General features: G+C 42.1%; 7 protein-coding genes and 1 non-coding gene across 12 annotated transcripts; 4 read left to right on the forward strand and 4 right to left on the reverse strand.

The window, feature by feature from the left end:
* Positions 1-454: 454 nt before the first annotated feature.
* LOC117569889 (protein SDA1 homolog) lies at positions 455-2,859 on the forward strand. Its single transcript, XM_034251229.2, has 3 exons — positions 455-1,031; positions 1,088-1,249; positions 1,304-2,859. Exons 1-3 carry the CDS (start codon positions 558-560, stop codon positions 2,807-2,809), a joined length of 2,142 nt encoding a protein of 713 aa, XP_034107120.1. The 5' UTR covers positions 455-557; the 3' UTR covers positions 2,810-2,859.
* Positions 2,814-3,616, reverse strand: LOC117569895 (RNA-binding protein 8A). The gene is made up of 2 exons (XM_034251237.2): positions 3,446-3,616; positions 2,814-3,386 (listed from the first exon to the last, which is right to left on the reverse strand). The coding sequence occupies exons 1-2, from the start codon at positions 3,504-3,506 to the stop codon at positions 2,950-2,952; spliced, it is 498 nt and encodes a 165-aa protein (XP_034107128.1). The 5' UTR covers positions 3,507-3,616; the 3' UTR covers positions 2,814-2,949.
* A 240-nt stretch (positions 3,617-3,856) lies between these two features.
* On the forward strand, positions 3,857-7,184 carry LOC117569890 (phosphopentomutase). Of its 5 annotated transcripts, none has more exons than XM_034251231.2 (5): positions 3,857-4,000; positions 4,368-4,530; positions 4,596-4,697; positions 5,143-5,419; positions 5,483-7,180. In XM_034251231.2, the coding sequence occupies exons 2-5, from the start codon at positions 4,391-4,393 to the stop codon at positions 6,821-6,823; spliced, it is 1,860 nt and encodes a 619-aa protein (XP_034107122.1). In that variant the 5' UTR covers positions 3,857-4,000; positions 4,368-4,390; the 3' UTR covers positions 6,824-7,180. The 5 variants fall into 5 exon arrangements, with proteins under 5 accessions (XP_034107122.1, XP_034107123.1, XP_051860017.1 ...); XM_034251232.2 differs by having other exon boundaries at positions 3,909-4,000; positions 4,380-4,530; positions 5,483-7,182; XM_052004057.1 differs by lacking the exon at positions 3,857-4,000 and adding an exon at positions 4,044-4,095 and having other exon boundaries at positions 5,483-7,184.
* A 361-nt stretch (positions 7,185-7,545) lies between these two features.
* Positions 7,546-11,395, reverse strand: LOC117569891 (vang-like protein 1). Its single transcript, XM_034251233.2, has 2 exons — positions 10,702-11,395; positions 7,546-10,639 (listed from the first exon to the last, which is right to left on the reverse strand). The coding sequence occupies exons 1-2, from the start codon at positions 10,919-10,921 to the stop codon at positions 9,135-9,137; spliced, it is 1,725 nt and encodes a 574-aa protein (XP_034107124.1). The 5' UTR covers positions 10,922-11,395; the 3' UTR covers positions 7,546-9,134.
* Positions 11,396-11,548: 153 nt separating this feature from the next.
* Positions 11,549-11,639, forward strand: Trnay-gua (transfer RNA tyrosine (anticodon GUA)). The gene is given in 2 exon segments: positions 11,549-11,585; positions 11,604-11,639. It is a non-coding gene; the product is annotated as a tRNA-Tyr (tRNA).
* On the reverse strand, positions 11,556-16,290 carry LOC117569888 (tetratricopeptide repeat protein 37). The gene is made up of 13 exons (XM_034251227.2): positions 16,089-16,290; positions 15,824-16,035; positions 15,492-15,684; positions 14,841-15,436; positions 14,701-14,778; positions 14,239-14,650; positions 13,991-14,173; positions 13,751-13,935; positions 12,899-13,687; positions 12,401-12,832; positions 12,171-12,345; positions 11,914-12,101; positions 11,556-11,850 (listed from the first exon to the last, which is right to left on the reverse strand). The coding sequence occupies exons 1-13, from the start codon at positions 16,176-16,178 to the stop codon at positions 11,691-11,693; spliced, it is 3,693 nt and encodes a 1,230-aa protein (XP_034107118.1). The 5' UTR covers positions 16,179-16,290; the 3' UTR covers positions 11,556-11,690.
* A 135-nt stretch (positions 16,291-16,425) lies between these two features.
* LOC117569893 (uncharacterized) lies at positions 16,426-18,464 on the forward strand. Its single transcript, XM_034251235.2, has 2 exons — positions 16,426-16,776; positions 16,832-18,464. The coding sequence occupies exons 1-2, from the start codon at positions 16,511-16,513 to the stop codon at positions 17,913-17,915; spliced, it is 1,350 nt and encodes a 449-aa protein (XP_034107126.1). The 5' UTR covers positions 16,426-16,510; the 3' UTR covers positions 17,916-18,464.
* Positions 17,998-19,833, reverse strand: LOC117569894 (NSFL1 cofactor p47). Its single transcript, XM_034251236.2, has 5 exons — positions 19,630-19,833; positions 19,335-19,546; positions 18,829-19,254; positions 18,418-18,762; positions 17,998-18,353 (listed from the first exon to the last, which is right to left on the reverse strand). Exons 1-5 carry the CDS (start codon positions 19,729-19,731, stop codon positions 18,221-18,223), a joined length of 1,218 nt encoding a protein of 405 aa, XP_034107127.1. The 5' UTR covers positions 19,732-19,833; the 3' UTR covers positions 17,998-18,220.
* Between the last annotated feature and the right edge of the window lie 26 nt (positions 19,834-19,859).

The following is a 19,859-nucleotide window of genomic DNA, read 5'->3' on the forward strand; positions in this document are numbered from 1 at the left end:
AAAAAATGTAGCGATGTCTCTGTCAACTATTATTAATCGGAATTTGCTCAAATGAAAAAAAAAGTTCGGAGCAGTGCTGCAACTTTAATTTTTTTTTTTAGTGATTTTAAGATTTTTTTATTATTTTTTTAACATACCCATATTTTACATACATACATAAATGTTAAAAAAACATAAAAAAAAACACTTAAAATCACTAAGAAAAAAATAAGAGTTGCAGTACTGCTCCGAACTGGTTTCATTTTAACCGTTGCGGAACTGTTGCGTTAAACTTTTTTTGCAGAAAAGTAAAGTTTTTCCATAGAAATAGATAACAATGGTAGGTTACAAAACAGAAAACTATGAAAATGAAAAATTCATATTAACTAGCTAGTAGCATTTTCAAATAAATTATAGTTGTAAGTTAATAATTGTCGTGAACAGCTGATTGGCAAGTTTGATAAAGCAACACAGTGGCAACCCAAAAAACCTGCAGTAAGAAGAAGAAGACACGTGCATTCCTTTTCTATAATATTTTGAACGTGGTTTCATCGCTCGGCGTATAATTTACGTCGAAAATGGTGCGGCCCAACAATCAACTGCCGGAAAATCTTCCGCAACTGCAAAATCTCATCAAGCGAGATCCCGAATCCTACACCGATGAGTTTCACACACAGTACGAGCATTTCCTCAGCTTGCTTGAAATTTTCGCCCTCAATCCAAGCGAGGAAAACAAATCGTTGGACGAAACTGTGATGTTCATTGCACAAGTGGCGCAATGCTATCCACAGGTGTGTCTACAGTTTCCGAAACACCTCACCGATCTGCTGAGAAATAGCGCCACCGTTCTGGATCCAGCGATGCGTAATTGTTTTGTCAAGGCTTTGATACTGCTACGCAATAAGAATCTTGTGCCTGCTCTGGACATCTTGGAGCTCTTCTTCCATTTACTGCGCTGTCAGGACAAGAATCTGCGTACCTTTTTGCAGACGCACATTATCACGGACATCAAGAACATGAATGCCAAGCACAAGGACATGAAGCTCAACTCGGTGAGTACTGGAAATTAAACAGCAAATAGAAAAAGTTCAAATATTTTGCTTTTTAGAGTCTGCAAAACTTTATGTACGGCATGTTAAGGGATGCGAATCCCAAGGCGGCCAAAATGTCAGTTGACATAATGATTGATCTGTACAAGAAGAACATCTGGAACGACACCAAGACCGTCAATGTGATTGCCAACGTCGGTTGCTTTTCACCCATTACCAAGGTTAGTTTTCATTTCTAATTTATATACAATTCATAACATTTCTTGCATTTTTAGGTTCTTGTCACATCGTTGAAATTCTTCCTTGGTCATGACGACGAGGACGAAGCCAACTCGGACAGCGAGAGCGAGAATGAAGTAGACTTAAAGGGCGCACTAATGCAGAATCGAGTGAACAAGAAGACAAAAAAACGTCAAAAACAACTTCAACAGATCAAGAAGCAAGCGATAAAAGCACAGAAGAAAAAGAAGAACGCACCCGCCTTCAATTTCTCCGGCATTCATTTGATCCATAATCCTCAGGGCATGGCTGAGGCACTCTTCAAGCAGTTGCAATCGACCAACGACAGATTCGAAGTGAAAATTATGCATCTGGACGTGATCTCGCGTCTCATTGGCATACACGAGCTCTTCCTCTTTGGCTACTATCCATACATTACCCGTTTCCTGCAGCCACATCAACGGCTTGTGACGCGCGTCCTTCAGTTCGCTGCCCAGGCATCGCATCCTTTGGTGCCCGGCGACATTATTGAGCCTATCTTGAAAACTATTGCCAATAATTTTATCACTGAACGCAATTCGAGTGATGTCATGGCAATTGGATTGAATGCCACACGAGAGATTTGCATGCGTTGTCCCCTGGCCATGGGCGAGGATTTGTTGCAGGATCTGGCTATGTACAAAGCTTATAAGGAGAAATCAGTGATGATGGCGGCACGCTCTTTAATCTCATTGTATCGTGAACAATTGCCAGCATTGCTGCATAAAAAGGATCGCGGGCGACCGACAGAAGCTCAGGCGGAGCGCAAGGTGCTTGCCTATGGAGAGCGCGATGTTCAGGACACTGTGCTGGGTGCTGAGGCGCTGCTAAAGAACTCCAAGACTATTGACATCGACACCGATGGTGATGACAGTGACTCCAATGATGGCGAGTGGGTGGATGTGCAGCATAGTGATGGCGAGGGTGCTGCTGATAGTGATGATGATGATGATAATGATGACGACGATGATGATGAGGAGGAGGAGGCGGATGGCACCGATGAAGAGGATGACGAAGATGATGGAGAATCGGATGAGGGTATTGCAAGTGAGGGTGCCGAGTTGACGGAAGTCGAGAAGAAGGAGAAGGCCAAACTGAAGATTCTAAATCAAAAGGAAGCAGCTCAGGAATTGGCACTGACGCGCATCTTCACCGACGAGGACTTTAAGCGGATAAATGCGGCTAATCTGAAGAAGACGGTGACAAATGCACGCAAACGTCCGTTAGAAACGGAGCGCAGTGATTTCGTCAAGCTGAACAACATTGAGATGATATACAAGAAGCGCAAACACGATAAGGAAACGCGTCTTGAGACGGTGCAAGCGGGACGCCAGGATCGCGAGCGGTTCGGCTGGAAGGATGGACGTGTCAACGAGAACTGTTCGAAGACCAACAAGGAGAAGCGCAAGACGAAAAACTTTGGCATGCTGCGGCACAAAGCCCGTTCCAAGGTGAAGAAGAGTTTCCGCGACAAACAGATGGCGATGCGCAAACATTTGTTGCACCAAAAGAAGATGAAATAGTTAATTATATTCAAACTGTTGCTGCTGCAATAAATTTTATTTCATTTGTATTTCGGTTTTTTTGTGTATGTTAAAGACAAGTTGGGATTATGCTAATTTAAGTTACATATAATGTATTTCATTGGCCTCCAAATCGTCGTTTATCTGCGTCTCTTCTCCGACTTTTTGACGCGTTTCGGTCCTTTGACGAAACACCAATCTACTTGAATCGTCTGGCCCATGATGTCAGCGCCATGCAGTGCTTCCTTGGCAGCAAGTGCTTGTTTGTGCGTCTCATACTCAACCAGAGCATAGCCCTTTGAGAAGCCCGTGCGACGGTCCAAATTTAAATGGATGTTTTTAATCTCACCGTAATCGCAAAACTTCTCTTGAATCTCATCCTCTTGCGCCTCTTCGTGAATGGATGTCACAAATAGAATCCAGCCCTCGACGGATCGCTGTGGCCCTGGTTCCAGTTCATCGTCGTCCTCGTTGCGCACTCTTTCGTAACTGTGAATAGCTTCGCGTGTGTTGCTGTCGCTGCCAAAGCCGCGTCCCTTGCGATGCTTTGCTTTCTCCTTTAAGCGCACGATGCCCTCTATTTGTGTGGGAGTTAGTTGTCAAATTAAAGTAGACTAGGCAGTTTTTGCAACTTACGGTCACCATCTTCGTCAACCTCAAACTCCTCTGCATTATCGATATCTAGCACGTCAGCCATGGCTTCAGTAGTCTTAATTTAACTATTTTATGACTGCTTTAAAAAGTTTTTTTATAATTTTCGCCGCGTGTTGTTCTTGTTTTTTTTTTACATCGGCGTTCAATTGCCGAAAATTAAGGTGACCAGTTTTAATTGCAAAAAATCCAAATTTATTTCGGAACTAGTAAGAAACTAGTGATTGGTATATTAAGTAACAACATTTAATTGCACCATACGGTGCAGTTATTTATTTTCGTTATAATTTTTGATTTCTAAATTAATTTAAACTATTTAAATAGATAAATAGTCTCTCTGTCCTTAGTTCAAATTGTTCTTGAAGAGATAAATGTGGTATATTTTGGGATCTAAGAAGTAGTATATTTTCAAGTTCACGTTGCGGTCACACTATTGGTTTGTCGCGGTTTTGCTGTCCGGGTCGATGCAGCAGTGCGATTAATTGTTTTTGTTGATCAAGTTCAAGACTTCGCAAGGGGTCTTCAATTAAAAATTACTGAGTGAGTTTAGCGATAAGTAGCAATTCATAAAAACAAACTGTATATATGTACATATGTAATGTGCGTGCGTTTATGTATAAACTGTCCATCTGAAGGTGTGTCATCAGCACACAACGACTGTTCCTATCAATTAAGGGTGAAACAATAACAACATCCGACCATTTTAATCTACGAACAATGCTTTAATTAGTGATCTTCTTTTTGTTATTTCTGCCGAGTGCGTATGGTGAAATTAATTAAATATGCTTTGTTTTATTAGGTCAAGGCACTTTCGCATGCCTTTGTTAATGTTAACATGTTTTAATACTGAACCAGATTCCCGTTTTATCTAATTTCCATATTTGTTAATACTACAACTTTATTATAGACTTATTTCTAGACTTTTCGGCAATGGCCCAAGAACTGAATAATCTGACGCTATCCGGCGACCAAAAACTAGATGAACAATTAAATAAGTGGCTTGAATGGGATGGAAATTTAAAGACCAGAAGTGACATCTTGCAGCTGGCCAAGTCGGAAAAATGGGATACGTGAGTAATGGAAAATTCAGAGGATTAAAGCAAATGAAAAAGCAAGTAAAATTTTCCTAAAACAGTCTTCGATGCCGTCTCTGCAATCGAATTTCGTTTGGAACTGCGGGACTTAGAGGTGAAATGCGAGCTGGCTTCGATTCCATGAACGAATTGGTTGTTGTGCAGTAAGTTTCCTTTTTCTAATTGAGTAAATAAACAAAGTTTATCTTTGAGTATACATACGTTGAAAATTATACACCTATCTTTTACACATCAAATAGTGCACTTATACGTAAAGTGTAATTAAAATACTTAACAGCTGTTTTTGCATTTAACGGAAATTTTTCATAATAAAAGAACAGTCGATTATAAAATATTTTTGAAACTTAAAAACCTTTTAACAAATTTTTTGTAATTAACTCAACATACATATCTCTAGCAATTCAAATTATTTCATGTGTTTAAAAATTATGCAATTAACTGAAATATGAAATAACAGCATAATTTCAACTCCAAATAAAAAATAAATTAAGACACTTACTTTTTAAATTAATTGCACATTGCAGTTAGTTTTAGTTAAAATATTGTTACTCAATTATTCACATTATATAATATATCTAAACTTTTCAGAACCGCCCAAGGTCTATGTGCGTACATCAAGGAACAATATCCGGATAAATCGATTTGGTCAGAGCGTGGCATTGTCATCGGCTATGATGCCCGTCATAACAGCAAGCGCTTTGCTGAGCTATCCGCTTTTGTATTTCTAGCCAACGGATTTCGTGTGTACTTGTTTAAACGTTTTGTTGCCACGCCCTTTGTGCCCTTTACGATCAAGCAGCGCAATTGTTTGGCTGGCGTGCAGGTGACAGCATCTCACAATCCCAAGCAAGACAACGGCTACAAGGTACGTCAGCTAATCTATTATTAAAATATATTTGCACATACTGAAGAGATAAGCATATTGCAGGTTTATTGGAGTAACGGTGCACAGATTATTACGCCCCATGACAGTGGAATTCACAAGTTCATACTTCAGAACTTGCAGCCGCAGGGCGATGTTTGGAATACAAATGAGACAACTTTGTGGAAAAATGAATTGCTCATCGATCCCTATGACATCGTTGCACCCGCCTATTATGCAGCGCTGCTCAGCACGATTCCCGAAAAACTTGTAAAGGCGAATGCTGAATCTCCCATTCGATTCACATACACGGCCATGCATGGTGTGGGTTATCCTTATGTCGAGGAGGCTTTCAAGAAAGTTAACCTGCAGCCAGTGATTCCTGTGGTTGAGCAGGTTGAACCCGATCCAGAGTTCCCAACAACCCCTATGCCAAATCCCGAAGAGGGCAAACAATCGCTGGACTTGTCCATTAAAACCGCAACGGAGCACAAAAGTCAAATCATATTGGCTAACGATCCGGATGCTGATCGTCTGGCTGTGGCTGAAATTAGTGAGAACAATAAGTACAAGCTCTTTAATGGCAACGAGGTGGGAGCCTTACTTGCCTGGTGGAGCATCGAACTGCACAAGATTAACGAACCCAATTTTCCACTGTCGAATTGTGTGATGATTGCCAGCACGGTTAGTTCCAAGATTTTAAAGTCGATGGCAGCCGTTGATGGTTTCACTGCCTACGAGACGTTGACGGGTTTCAAGTGGATGGGCAACAAGGCCATCGAAGAGGAGTCGGCTGGCCGCAAAGTATTGTTTGCTTTCGAAGAAGCCATCGGTTTCATGGTGTCAACCAATGTGCTGGACAAGGATGGTGTTAGTGCCGCTGCACATGTGGCCACGATGGCCAATTACTTACGCGCCGAGAAGAACTTGACGCTGCAGCAAAAGCTGCAGGAAATATACAATACCTACGGTTATCACACAAGCAACTGCTCCTATGTGCTGTGCCACGATCAGGAGATAATCACGCGTGTCTTTAATCGCTTGCGCACCTTCGACAATGGCAAACCGAATACGTATCCCACCAGCATTCTGAATGGGGAATTTGAAATTCAGGATGTTCGCGATTTGACCACCGGCTATGACAGCAGTGCTGCTGATAAACGCGCCACGCTGCCGGTCAGTTCGAGTTCCCAGATGATAACGTTTACCTTCAAGAACGGCCTCGTTGTCACCCTCCGCACCAGCGGCACTGAGCCAAAGATGAAGTACTATGCCGAGATGTGCGGTAAGCCAGAAGATAAGCAATGGGATAAGCTGACGGCGACACTTAATCGCATGGTCGAGGCCATTGTCAATGATTTCTATGAGCCCGAGAAGAACAATCTTCGGCGCAAGGCCGCCGATTAATCACCAGATCCAACGAATTTGATTTGATGTCCCCACTTTGCACAGTTGCCATCGAGAGAGCGGCAAACAACATTTGATCACTATAGCAAACCAAATATATGTAGGCACAAAGATGTTATAAATTATTCATTATTAACGAATATATCTACAATATATTTATGTATGTGTGTGTAATCATATAATAGCATTAAATTATCCGCATATTTATATAAAGAAAAGTTACGGATTTTACGTAAATAAACATTTCCATCTAGCACAAAACAAATCACAAAAATATCTTCTCATCGCCACTTGGATTAATTATAATCAACTTTTCATTCAATGCTTATCAAAAATAATCAAAAGCCTTGAGTGGCAATCATTAAAAGCTTAAAGCCAAATGTCAGTCTATCAATTTGGGAAAGTTATATTCGACGTCATTATAATCGACTGGCTGCAAAAAGAAGCGTAATCATAATGCGCAATGTTCAATGAATCGTTTTTTATTTGAACTGCTTTTTTAATAAAAGTCATTAATTCACAAGTTGAAAAAAAAGAGTAATGCAGCTTCGTCACTTTTTCTTTTTTTGAAATATACACAAGGAAGCGACGCTGTTGCTGACGTGATCATAAATACTAAATATAGTATATGTACATATACTTATGTATTTAGTCCGATGACTTCTAGATTAGAAATTTGAGATTAGCACAGTTTATGGGGGGGTCTTGACAGATTGTATTAAGTAAACAAAACGCTGAATTAAAGCTGGTGAAAAAGTTGTTGCATTTATTTATACAGCTTGTGTGTATCGGCTTAGCTATATATGTTTATGTATGTATGTAATTACAGACACAATTATGATATCGATTGTTGATTAAATTCTATAAATATGTGTATTCGGTTTAAAATTGCTTCACATTCGGTTTTATTGCTACAATTAGATTCTCTGATAAAAAGCATTCAGCTAGAAAAACGAAATAAAAATATCGCTTGGACCAGAAGTCGCCAAAATTATGAAAAGTTTTCTAAGTAGTTTGTAAATATGTATATAGATATATATATTCTTGAAGGTTTTGTTTCTGTATATAGGTGTATCAATTGAATACTCGCACTTAGCATTAAAATGATTTCATTCTTTAGTTCGTCTAAAATATATGTGTATATATATTTTGTGCTCTATTGTTGCTATGCACAGATTAGTAGTACAAATATTAGTTGGCAATTTTTGTCAGTGTATATAAAATGCATTAATAGCAGTCTCTTGCTTAAGTTATTATGTATTTGTCACAAGTTACATTCGAGTTGCAGTTGCAGTTGCCGCATGCGGCAATTTAGTGGAACATTGGGGAACTGTTTAATGTTGAGTATTCGATTTATGCTTAAAATGCACTTAATAAATCGGTAAAAAAAAACCCCCATTTGAATCGCGCCAACAGTGTCGAAACACTCTTGGTGCAAGTCTTTTGTTTTTTGTCTAACCACAACCAAATTCTGGAAAATGGATTAGTTTGTTTTGATAGTGTTTTCTTTTAAGTATTTAAATTTATAGCGATAACACTCCTGATTCTTTTTTGTCTAATAAATTTAGAAAATGGAAAAGTTCTTCAGAAGTGTTCTCATTAAAGTATTTAAATTATAAAAGATAACACTTCGGGTTAAAGTCTATGGTTTTGTTTTTGTCTAACCACAATCTGGAATAGTTTTTTTTCTGGGGGGAATTTTGTCATTTAAGTACTTAAATTCTATGTGATATTATCTAAAAATAATAATTATGCACACTTGCTAATGAAGAAAGGCAGTAAAGATTTAAGCTGATAAATGGAAATTTGTTTTGTTTTTTCTTTTTTTGTGGGAGCCGAAGCAACCAGACTTAAGATTAATACTTTGGGAACTTGTAAATCAGTTTGTAAGTCATTTCAAGGGACGTGTGATATGTGTGCGTTGTTGGCTTAGGATATTACACTGGGCTTGAGCATCGTTCACTCTAATCATATGCTGGCCGTAAGTTCAGTTTCAGTTTCGAGTTCTATATAAATTAATACTTAAAATAATAATTGAAACCCGCCTATAATAACGATAACAAGCAGCTTTTCTCAATGGGGATTAAAAATGGTATAAAAGAAACTGGAATTGGCTTAAAATAATTCTGATATTAACTAATTTTGATAGGTTTCTAATCCCGTTTAAGAAGCGCTGCCCTCTCTACAATTTAATGTATCAGACAAAGACATGCAAGTACGAGGATTGCGTTTGATTGCTATGCGTAGGCGTTATCATTGGCGGTGTTCTGGGGTTGGATTGTTGCGATTGATGGTGCATATGATGGTGGTGTCATACAGACGTCTCTGAGTTGAGCTTGAGCACAAACTTATTGCTCTTGGGATCGACCACCTCCTCGGCAAGATTGAAATGCGGCAACTTGTGCACGGTGATCATCAGGGAGACATCGTTCTGAATGAGCTGGAACGTGCATTCGTTGCTAATGGGTCGCGAGACGATATCGTCACAGATCAGTGACCACGACTGCACCCAACGACGCTCCTTTTCGCTCTGCATCACCGGCGATTCGGTCAGATATGGTTCGAGAAAGGCACGTGGCGACAGATCATGCTTCAGACAGTGCGCCAAATGCTTGAGAATGCTCTCAAATGTGTGACGCGGCTGCTGGCGTGTCACTCGCAGATATTTCTGCAGCGCACGCGCCATCGATGGGAACACCGCCTGGGCCGCTTCCTGTGGATCCAAGGGCAACGCTGGCGCCGGCTCGTTGTGGATACGTTTGATGTGCGTGAATGCCTCTTCGGCGGCAGTGATGAGACGTGCACGACGCTTCTTCACTCGACGCTCGTATTCGTGCTCCTCGTAGAAACGTTCATTGTGCGAGGAGTCGCGTCGTCGTGCATTAGCTGCCAACACAGCACGACTCTGGCTCTGCTGCTGCGAATTGCTGACGCCATCCACTTCGTAATACTTGAAACTATTCGAGATTTTGTTGCGTTGCGATTTCGATATGGAAATGGGTATGCGTTCCAAATATGGATTGAAGATGGGAAAGTCGACATAGTAATGCTGCAGCACCCAAACTGCAGCACGTTGTATGCTCAACTGTCCCAGCATATAGGAGCGCGAGACGCCGTCGGGTGAGCGTATGATCTTAATGTAGTAACAGGGCTGTTGATGGCGCAGCTCCAGCAGCACCACAGCCACATAGTGTATGAAGAGCAGAGTGTCCACAAAGTTGGTGGCGTAGGTAACCAGCGATTTGTAGTCGACAACATCGCCACCTGTTTCCACAACAATCTTGGCGCCATTCAACACCTGCACAATGTAAAAGAGCCAATAGGCAAAGGTGCAGATGGTCACCAGAAGCAGTACAAGAGCGCGATATAGAAATATTCTGGGCATGCTGGCGGCCGTGCGTCGCATAAACACCGCCCACAAACCAATGGCGAGGAGCACCAAGCGGGCAGCCAAAGACACTAATTTACCCTTGCACTGTTCACTGCACGCCAACAGATGTGTACGCCTGGTTTGCGTCAGTTCTGGATGATCGAAGGCGGTCGGAAAGAAGCCAATGTGCGGCATAACGACCATGGCAACAGGCGAGAAGAATGCGGCACATCCGAGCAGAAAGTAGAAGGTGGATTCAACGTAACGCCGACAGGCGAAACCGAAACCTTTGTCGTTCTCACGATGCCACATATTATTAATATCCTCCATGGAAATGCTTTGTTCCGAGGTGTTGCCGGTCACTGCTGTGGTATTCTCACCCCAATTCTCATCCTGTGGCAGAATCTGCACTTCAATGACCTCCTGACCATCCCGAGACTCATCACCTACAACAGAAGGCAATGATGTTCAGTTTGAGCTTGGAATTGTGAAGAGCAGTTCGACTCACCTGTCATGTTGACGCTGGTTTGATAAGGCGCCATGTCGCCACGACCTTTGCCAGACTTGGATGAATGTGTGCTGCGGTGTGAATGTCGGGAACGATCTCTGTGGTAGCCGTTGTTTACAGTGCCACCGCCACCGCCTCCTCCCCCGCTGCTGTTGTTATTGTGATTGCGAGAGCGTCGCGAGCGTCCACTGTGTTCCGATTTGACGGAATCGTTTTCCATTGCAAGCCTTGCAAATTGGTAGCGTGCGTGGGCGTCTTTTCCCACCACCACCGCCTCAAACACAGGCAGCTAGCTTTTTTGTTCCTTAATTAACTGACCGACCGTGTTGCTATTTTAGTGTCTAACTGTAATTACGACCAACTGCAGCAGGTTTTTTTCACGTACATATGTATGCTTGTCTGTGTTTGTGACTGTGTGTTGAATGCATGTGTTTGTGTGTGTACATTCATAGGTATTTGGTGCAAGCGGTGCAGGGTGTGGAGTCTGGGAAACGTTGCAAGAGTAGACGCCGTTCTTACAGCGTACACATTGCCAACCTTTTCACTATTTATTCTATTTAACAAGGCATCGCATTAACACTTTTACACAAAAACATATTGCTTTCATTGATATTTGCACTATTTTATACACATTTTACTACATTTATTTTCCCATTGACTTTTTTGCTTTCAACCCCGACCAGAAAGAATAGTGGCCAGTGTAACCACACCATTTTAGATACAATATTTTTAAACAATACACGCACGCACACTATTCGGCATTGTACAACACTTGGCAGCTAATGCTTTTGGCGCAAGTGTATCTGCTGGCTTTTGTACATGATTTTTGGACCGCAGCTGCTACCCACCTTCGATAGCTCAGTTGGTAGAGCGATGGACTGTAGTGAGAAATTCTTGTAGACATCCACAGGTCGCTGGTTCGACTCCGGCTCGAAGGATTTTTTGCAACAAATTTTATTTTTTTTAGAATTACAAAATTGTACTTTATGCTAATGTGCAGTTATCGCTGCAAGTAACTGTCTGGCTTCCGTGTTGCTGGGATTTAAACGAAGAGCACATTGGATTTGCTTTTCAGATTGAGTCTTATCCACAGGTTCCAAAGCACGACTCACGTAAATTCTAGTTTCCGCCTCCTCGCTGGCTTTAATGCTGCAAATGGTAAAAATAATTATTAACATACTAGAAATCACACATAAATTAACTAAAACATACCTGCTACGCAAGCTATTATGTCCCAATTTGAGGGTCATCAATGCCGTGTTGGCGGTGGCAAGTTCGTAGAGCGAATCCTCTCGGAAATAATCTAGTAGAAACTTCAGAAACACCCTGCGCAAGCCGGCACTCAGTGGGAACATGCGAACTTGTGTCTGCAAATAGTTAAGCGCTTGTCGGGCACCCACCTGAAATAATTATAGTAATTGCATGCCATTAAATATTATTGATTCTCAACAACATGTGTTGCAACTCACATTAATTAACCAGTAGTAGGCCGTGAGATAGGCAATATTTGCGCAATGTTCCTCATTGAATTGATAGGCTTTAAACTCGGACATAATCATCTCACACAGGTCGTTGTCCTCATGAAGCACTCCCAAAGCGCAAGCCGAGTGCAAGGCTTGAATAGGCACTCCCTTTAGAAGAATGCTAAGATGCAAACAAATTAGAAGTTACGCAATAATAGTAGTTAGACAATAGTTACCATTGATAGAGCACGGTTTTTGTATCCCTTTCGCCTTGGAATGCATAGACCATCGATGCCATAGCCACTAAAATCGTTGCTGCCTTCTCATCGTCCTGACCAACAACGCTGCCGAGCACAGAGTTGTATATTGAATAGGATTGTTCCAGTTGCCCAGATCGATAGTAGGCTAATGCCAAGCCAATGATGGGTTTAAATGTTGCATGCGCAACAGTATTAAAAGCATTAACGGCCTGTTCAGGTTGGCCAATCTTCAGGTATAAATAGCCAAGATTCGTGTAGAGCTTATCGCGATCCGCGCCAGGATCTGATTGTTTGCATGCACGGCTGAAGGCTTTGATGGCTTGCTGATAAAGTTTCTGGCGAATGCAGAGGAATCCTTGAAACGTAAGCGCCGAAACACTAGCATCTGCTTCCTCATTTTGCACATACCTTAGGGGGATAATAAATTGTATTAGCAATAGCTAATTTCAATTAGCAATTTCAAAAAACACAAACCAATTGATGGCATCCAAAGCATAAATATCTGCATGCCAATTTTCGATGGCATACTTATTGTGTGGCTTCTCTCGCAACTCAGGATCTGATATTACCTGGCATACCCAATGGGCATAGCCAATAGCTGCCTCTGGATGATACTCAAACTGCTGGCAATGCCGGAAAAGATCGAATGCTTCTTCCTGATCGCCAATTAGCTCAGCTACCATCGCCTGTCCAATCCAAGCATTTGGATAAATTGGGCTTGATTGTTGAGCACGCTTAAATGCCTCGTTTGCCAGCCGAATATCGCTCAACTTAAGATACAGCACACCCAGATTTGTCCACGACGTAAAAGATCGACGCTCCAGATTAAGCGATTGAATAAAGCTATGTTGTGCCACAGCTAGATTCTCATTGGCAGCATGCATATTGATCACTCCAAGCAGATTCCAGTTTTGCCAGCGATTCGTGTTCTCTTTGATGGCCATTTTGCAGACCTTCGCAGCCGTCTCCAGATGATCCTTGGCTTCCTCTGGCATGTAGACGGCACTGTAGTAGCTGCACAATGCCAATTCGTACCACAGAAAAGTGTTTTGCTTGAACTTCAAGGCGCACAGATAAAATCGCTGCGCCAATTGCAAAAGATCCTTTCGCGATAAGTAAGCTATCTCCTCCTCTCGTTTGGCCAAGCTGCCTGCAACATCTAAATTAGCCAAAGACTGCGGCAATTGTGCTGTCTGAACAAAAACATTGGCTGTAAGACGCCACAGCCAAATCATTCCCTGTGCTTTGGGTTGTAAAAAGGCGCTGTGACAATAAGGAAAATATCAGATGAGGAAATCATAAACATATTTTTTAAATCACTACAACCTTTGCAGATGTCCCACAGCCAGCTGGAAATGATCCTTAGCGCGCCCATAAATGTTCTGCGACTTAAGGTTATTGGCCAGGCCAATGTGAGCCTCGGCAGCGCCTTTTAAAGCCGGCAAGTAATCTGGATGATCTTTTAGCAGCAAATCAAAGTCAGCAATTGCCTCTGGATACATGCGTATAGTCTGCAAAGTAAAATAAGTGTAAATAAAAGCATAACAAATCAAGCATAATATTTACCGTCTTGATCACGGCCAGTTGAAGTAGTGCATAACAATTGCCAGGAGAGAGCTCGAGTATTTTCTGAAAAACACGTATGCCAGAATTGTATGAGCCACGTCCAGCGTAAGCATCACCCAGCGATTCCCAATAAACCATGCATTTAACATCATATTTGATGGCCAAGCGGAAGCATTGAATGGCCTGAAAATTATATGAGAGTATTAACATAATACCATATAAACTCAAGTGACAACTTGAACACATACATTATCCCACTTGTGCACATGCAAAAAGTGCAGTCCTAGCTTGTACTGCAGGCGAACAGCTTCGTCGTCGCTCAAGTAACGCAGCGTATTCAGCAACAACGTTTCATTAAGATCCTCCTCGCCGAGTTGCTGATAGATGGAGCTCAATGAATCGACAGCCTGCTGGGATAATGCATTCAGGCTGATGCACTTTTCAAAACATTTGCGAGCACGGGAAATATCACCATTGGCCTGATACAAGCGAGCCAAATAGTCAAAGCATTCGGCAATATGCGGCTGTAATCGAGCGGCTTTCAGCATGCAGTTGAGTGCCTCACCATAGTCCTTAAGCTCCATATGCAGCTTGCCACAGAGCAGCAACGCTTCAAACGACTCCTTGCCAGACATGGCTTGCACAGCTTCGTTAGGGGATCTAAAAGTTAGATTTCAAATAAATACGAATATCCTAGAGGCATTACTTACAGCAAATATTCGGCCCGCGTAATATCATCCAGTTGTAAGGATTTTAGTTTTTCTGCTTCCCCAAGCTTGTGATAACAGCTAAAAGTATAGATTACCATATTTATTAATCATATCACAATCAATCATTTAATTATACTAACCGAGCCAAAGCCTTGACATTTAATTCGCTTTGTGGGAATCCAGTGAGCAATTCAGCAGCTTCCTTCAACTTGCTAACATCCTTCTCGTACGATTGACACTGCGCAAACTCTTCGTTTTGACGGCCCAGCTCTTGCCACAACAGCGATGCCAGACGATATGCTCCGAACTTCATATGAATGCGTGCCAGCAATTGTAGAGTCACCTTATAGCTGGGATGGCATTGTTGTGCCTGTAATGTCAGTTGTCTTGCTGCCACATATTGCTCTTGCTTGAATAAATCAAACGCCTTGATTAGCAGCGCCAAATTTGAGTTGGCATTAAACTCCAAAAGTTTTTCGGCATATGTTTGTATGGGTACTTTTAGTTCTTTCATCCATTCTTCAGTATTTGGCTGATCATGGTTTTCGCAATAGATTTTACAGATCCATTCGTAGCCATAGACGGCGCGAGGATGAGATACTGTCATGTTGCAGGCGTTGCGTAGACAAGCCACCAGATCTTGGTTCTTATAGAGCCATTTCAGATATCGTTTATATACGTTGCTCTTTAGCTCTGCATCTCCGATCCGTAGTAAAGTTTCCATGCTATTTTTGTACTAATCATACAAGTAGTTAAAGGGCTGTGCTTTAAAAGATGTAGATAAAACTCACCAACTCATGATCAGCAGCTGCAATTTCGACATCATTGGCAAACCAAATTCTTCCGAGATACTCTTGAATCTTAGCACTATTGACATCCTCATGATTTAGCACTCTCTTTTTGAATATGTTTAAACAAGCCTGCCACAATGTTGCGTCCGAAGATAGCGCAAAGAGCTTCTCATAGTAATCCAACGTTTTTTCACTGGAAACACAAAAAAAGGAATAATGTAGGTAAAACTAAACATAGAGAATACTATATATAATAACTATTGCGGCTTAAGAGTAACTGCGAGTATTGCAGCTGCCCCTCCCACAAATTATGTTTCACCCGGCATAATTACGGTATTAAATCGAGCAACTGATCATAAATGTCGGGTAGCTCGGTGTTCGGTGCGCAGTTAGCCAATCCTTGCAGGGCAACAGTTGCAGGACCTTCCGTGTACTCAATGGATTTGTGCAAGTATTTCGCCGCCTCGGACTTATCAACATTTTGATAGGCGGCGCCGAGCAACAAGTAACCCATATGATTCTTTGGGTCGCCTTTCAGCAGGCGCTGCAATAAATGTCAGTAAGCGACTAATAAAAATACTCGGATTTTCAACTTACTTGACACTTGTGTATGGCGTCACCATATTTAGCCAGCTTTATGGTTTCGCGAATGTCTTTAATAAGCGCCTTTGTTTCCTTGGAACTCATTTCGGTGGATATCTGTTAAACAATAAACTAGCTTTTTTTATACAGCAAAGTTGGCAGAAACAGTGTGACCCTACAGTATATTTGTATTTGAATAATAAATAAAATGTTCATTTTCAGCAGGAAAAAAAGTAATAGTTGTTAAAATAAATAATATGAAAAATAGAAAATATAATTAATTTTTTATTTTAACTTTTATTATATACGTAATCTGCACTACTGTGCTGCAGGTTGTTGCAGCAATAACCTGTTGAACAATAGAGCAACACTGACCATTGTTTGTCTCATACGGAAGAAAAGTGTTTGCAACTGAAAAAGGAAATAAATAAATAAAAATGCGAAAGTATCAACAATTAGCGTTATTGCTAATATCATGCTTTAGCATTGGTGTGCTGATGATGTACAAAAGCGAAAACAATCGGCTTAAATATGTGCTCAAGTATGTAAACTTCTTTGGACGCAACGATGCTGCTGTCTTGCGACGCCTACAAAATGGCACAGGCATCGAAGATGAGGATCATCTGATCAAGAGCGCGTTCTCCAAGCCGTTGCCAGTTTGGCAACTAATAGGCGACTCCTTTCATGCATATTCCGCTTACTGGTAAGACATTTCAGTTAAAGTAATTGTGGTAAATACTAAACAATTGCCTTTAAAGGAAACGCAACGAGCTGGTCGCTGGCGGAGAAGCCCACGTTATTGTTGTGGGCATAAAGGGCGCTGTGGTTGACTTTCGCTGCAGTTTCGACGTCGGCGGACGCAGTGTGCAGGGCAAATTTCGCTTTCAACGTGACGCCACTGAGGGTGTGGTTGACAACAATGATGCCACATTCACCTACTACAATTTCTTCTGTCAAGTGAGCCGTAATTTTGGTGAACCAGAATATGTTGCCTTCAGTGACACGAGGTCAACAACAAAACGACAGGTTAAGCTACGCTTGCGCTATGTTAAACCGGCAAATGCCAATACAAATAGCAATGCAATTGCTAAGACCACCATAAAACCACACGCACATGTCAGATTACCGGCAACGATGTGTGTGGATCTTGTTAGCTTTAATATGAGCTCACCATTTGGACGGAATGCAGATGCCATGCTGCAGTTCTTTCTGTTCCATCAAGCACTTGGTGTCGAGCACTTTCTAGTGTACAACTACGATGAGCTGCCCGAGAAAGTTGTGCGCCTACTGGAGCGCACCAATTTGCACCTGTATGGACTGCCCTTTAATTTCCCATTCCAACAAACAAATACGACAACTGCCCGCATTCGGCAATTGATGCTGACGGATTGCCTGCTGCGCAATGTGAACTATGCTGCCTTCACCATGCTTCTGGCTCCCAATGAGATTGTCTACCCAAATGCCCGATTTGCCAGCGACACAAATCGTGCACTGCAACAGCAGCTGCGGCATTATGCCACAGAAACCTCACGCTTTGAGCTGGCCACGTTCGCCGTGTGCTTTGACGAACGCAAGAAGTTACTCATTGATAATGTGCAGTATGATCCGGAGGTCAAGCCTCCACACGCCACACTTCTGTATCGCCTGGAATTGCCGCCAGCGCAGCTGCTGCTGCCGACAGCGACTTCGGTGGAATTGCCGCTGTCAAGTGGATTCGCTCATCGATATGTGGACTGCCAACATGTGGGGAAGGATGGACTGCACGACTGGCGCAACGGAGTGCGCGAGGATTTGATGAGTCACATTAATACTCTGCGCAGCGAGGTCGATTTGCTCATTTAAATTTAAGCCCTAGATAGGTAGCACTTTAGTTAGAGTGAGGACACCAATCAGACATTATTAGACTGCCATAAAAAACGTTGGATTACGATTCAATTTTATATTGTACAATAATAAATAGACAATTATAAAACGTTTCGAATGTGTGCAATACAAGGTAATTTCGAAAGTTGTAGTTGTTTGTATTTGTGTATTGCCTGTTGAGTGTACCATATCCAATATTATCATTATGATTATTTATTTTGTAGTGTTAATGGGTCTTCTTCCATCTTATTTGTTTTTGGGAACGGTTCAGTTGCATCGCTTAATTATTTAAGGCGCTGCATAAGCGCAGCATTCTTAAGGCCAGCCTTCTCAATTGTAGAGTCGTCATCGCTCAGCTCACGTGTAGGAAACGATGAAACCAGCACAAAGTTGCTATTAGAGTACTGCGGACGAGCACTACAAATATAAGAGAAACAATCAAATAAAATTGGCTAAATGAAATTGCAATAAAATCAATTACGTTTGTATGAAGCGGCGAATGTCTGAAACAGTGTGTGACAAATTGAATTGAGCTGCCAAACGTGATCCGTCGGCAAGTCGAATTTGCAGCGTTGTCAACGGAGCCTCGGCATTCACATTGAGCTCGTCACGTGCGCTTGCCTCCTGGTTAGCAACTTCGCCGGGAGTCGCAGCAGCTGCTACTGGATCTTTGTTCGTAACAATATTGCCAACGGGACTGCCCAGAGTTTGGCCTGATCCTTTGAAAGTTTGTGGCACTGCCTGACGCTTGAAATCCTCATGTCGATGATCTTCAACATCAACGTTCACCATGCGTCCCATTTCCAACAGCTCTTGTGGGATTTCCCTAAAATAAATGGAAGAAAATGCTGCTTAATATTAGCTATATTTGTATGCGCTGCTTGTGTTTTACCCTCGCATCACTGTCTCTAGGAATTCCTTGTTCTGCGGATCGTCATAGTGACGCAACTCGCCGCCATCAATTGAGAATCCTTGGCTCCATAGTTTTAGTACCACTACAGGTTTATTTTCAGCGGGCTGTGCACTACGACTTGCCCCCACAGCTGTATGATCGTTGTCAGTCATGCCCAGACGCATACCTTGGCCCCAAACATTGCCACCGGCACTGGCTGTTCCACTTGTGGACGGTCCGACGCCAACTTCAGCTATATTCTGCTCTTGAGCCGAGCGCATCATGTCGGTGAGTTGTTCACGGAAATTCTTTCGCTTCGCCGGCCCCAGCACTTGCTGTCCCGAACGATCCGAGCCGCCGGCATAGAAAGCCTGATGCTCTTCATCACTGCTCGACTGCTTCGACATGTCACTGAGCGTGGCAAACCTGTGTGAATTGATAGCACGTGAATGCATATATATATTATAGATATATAATAGCTGCTGATGAATATTTACACTGCTTACTTTGGTTTAGCAGCAGTCGTTCCCTTTGGTGGAACATCACTCGACGCTGTCTTCGTTGTTGCAGACGCTGTTGCTGCCTTTGTAGCAGCGGCGCCGGCTCCGCTAGAAGTTGTTGTTGTTGGCGCCGGTGTCGGATTGCCTGATTGACCGACAACAGCTGCATCTGTTGCTGGCATATCAGACTGTGTAGTCCAGTAGTTGCCAAGTGCTTGCTTTTGTGTCGCAAAAAAACCAAGTTTTTATATTGACCTTTCATTGTTTATAGCTAGCAAAAAAATAATTTGCATTACTTTACCTCAATATCCCATTCGCAACTGGTTAAGTAGAATTTCGCAGTATTTTCATCGGTGCCAGTTATCTCAATGAATTGTGCAACAATATCGCCGCGAGCGGCCATTCTTACAAAATTTTCGTTAAATGTATTTCTCTCGGAAAACAAAATAAATTGAAAGCCAAGTGAACTTATAATGATAGACAAAAAATCAGTGTGACTCTACAAATAAATTATTGATTCCAGTGTGCCCC

This window comes from Drosophila albomicans, chromosome 3 (genome assembly GCF_009650485.2).
Source record: "Drosophila albomicans strain 15112-1751.03 chromosome 3, ASM965048v2, whole genome shotgun sequence".
NCBI classification, from domain to species: Eukaryota; Metazoa; Arthropoda; class Insecta; order Diptera; family Drosophilidae; genus Drosophila; species Drosophila albomicans.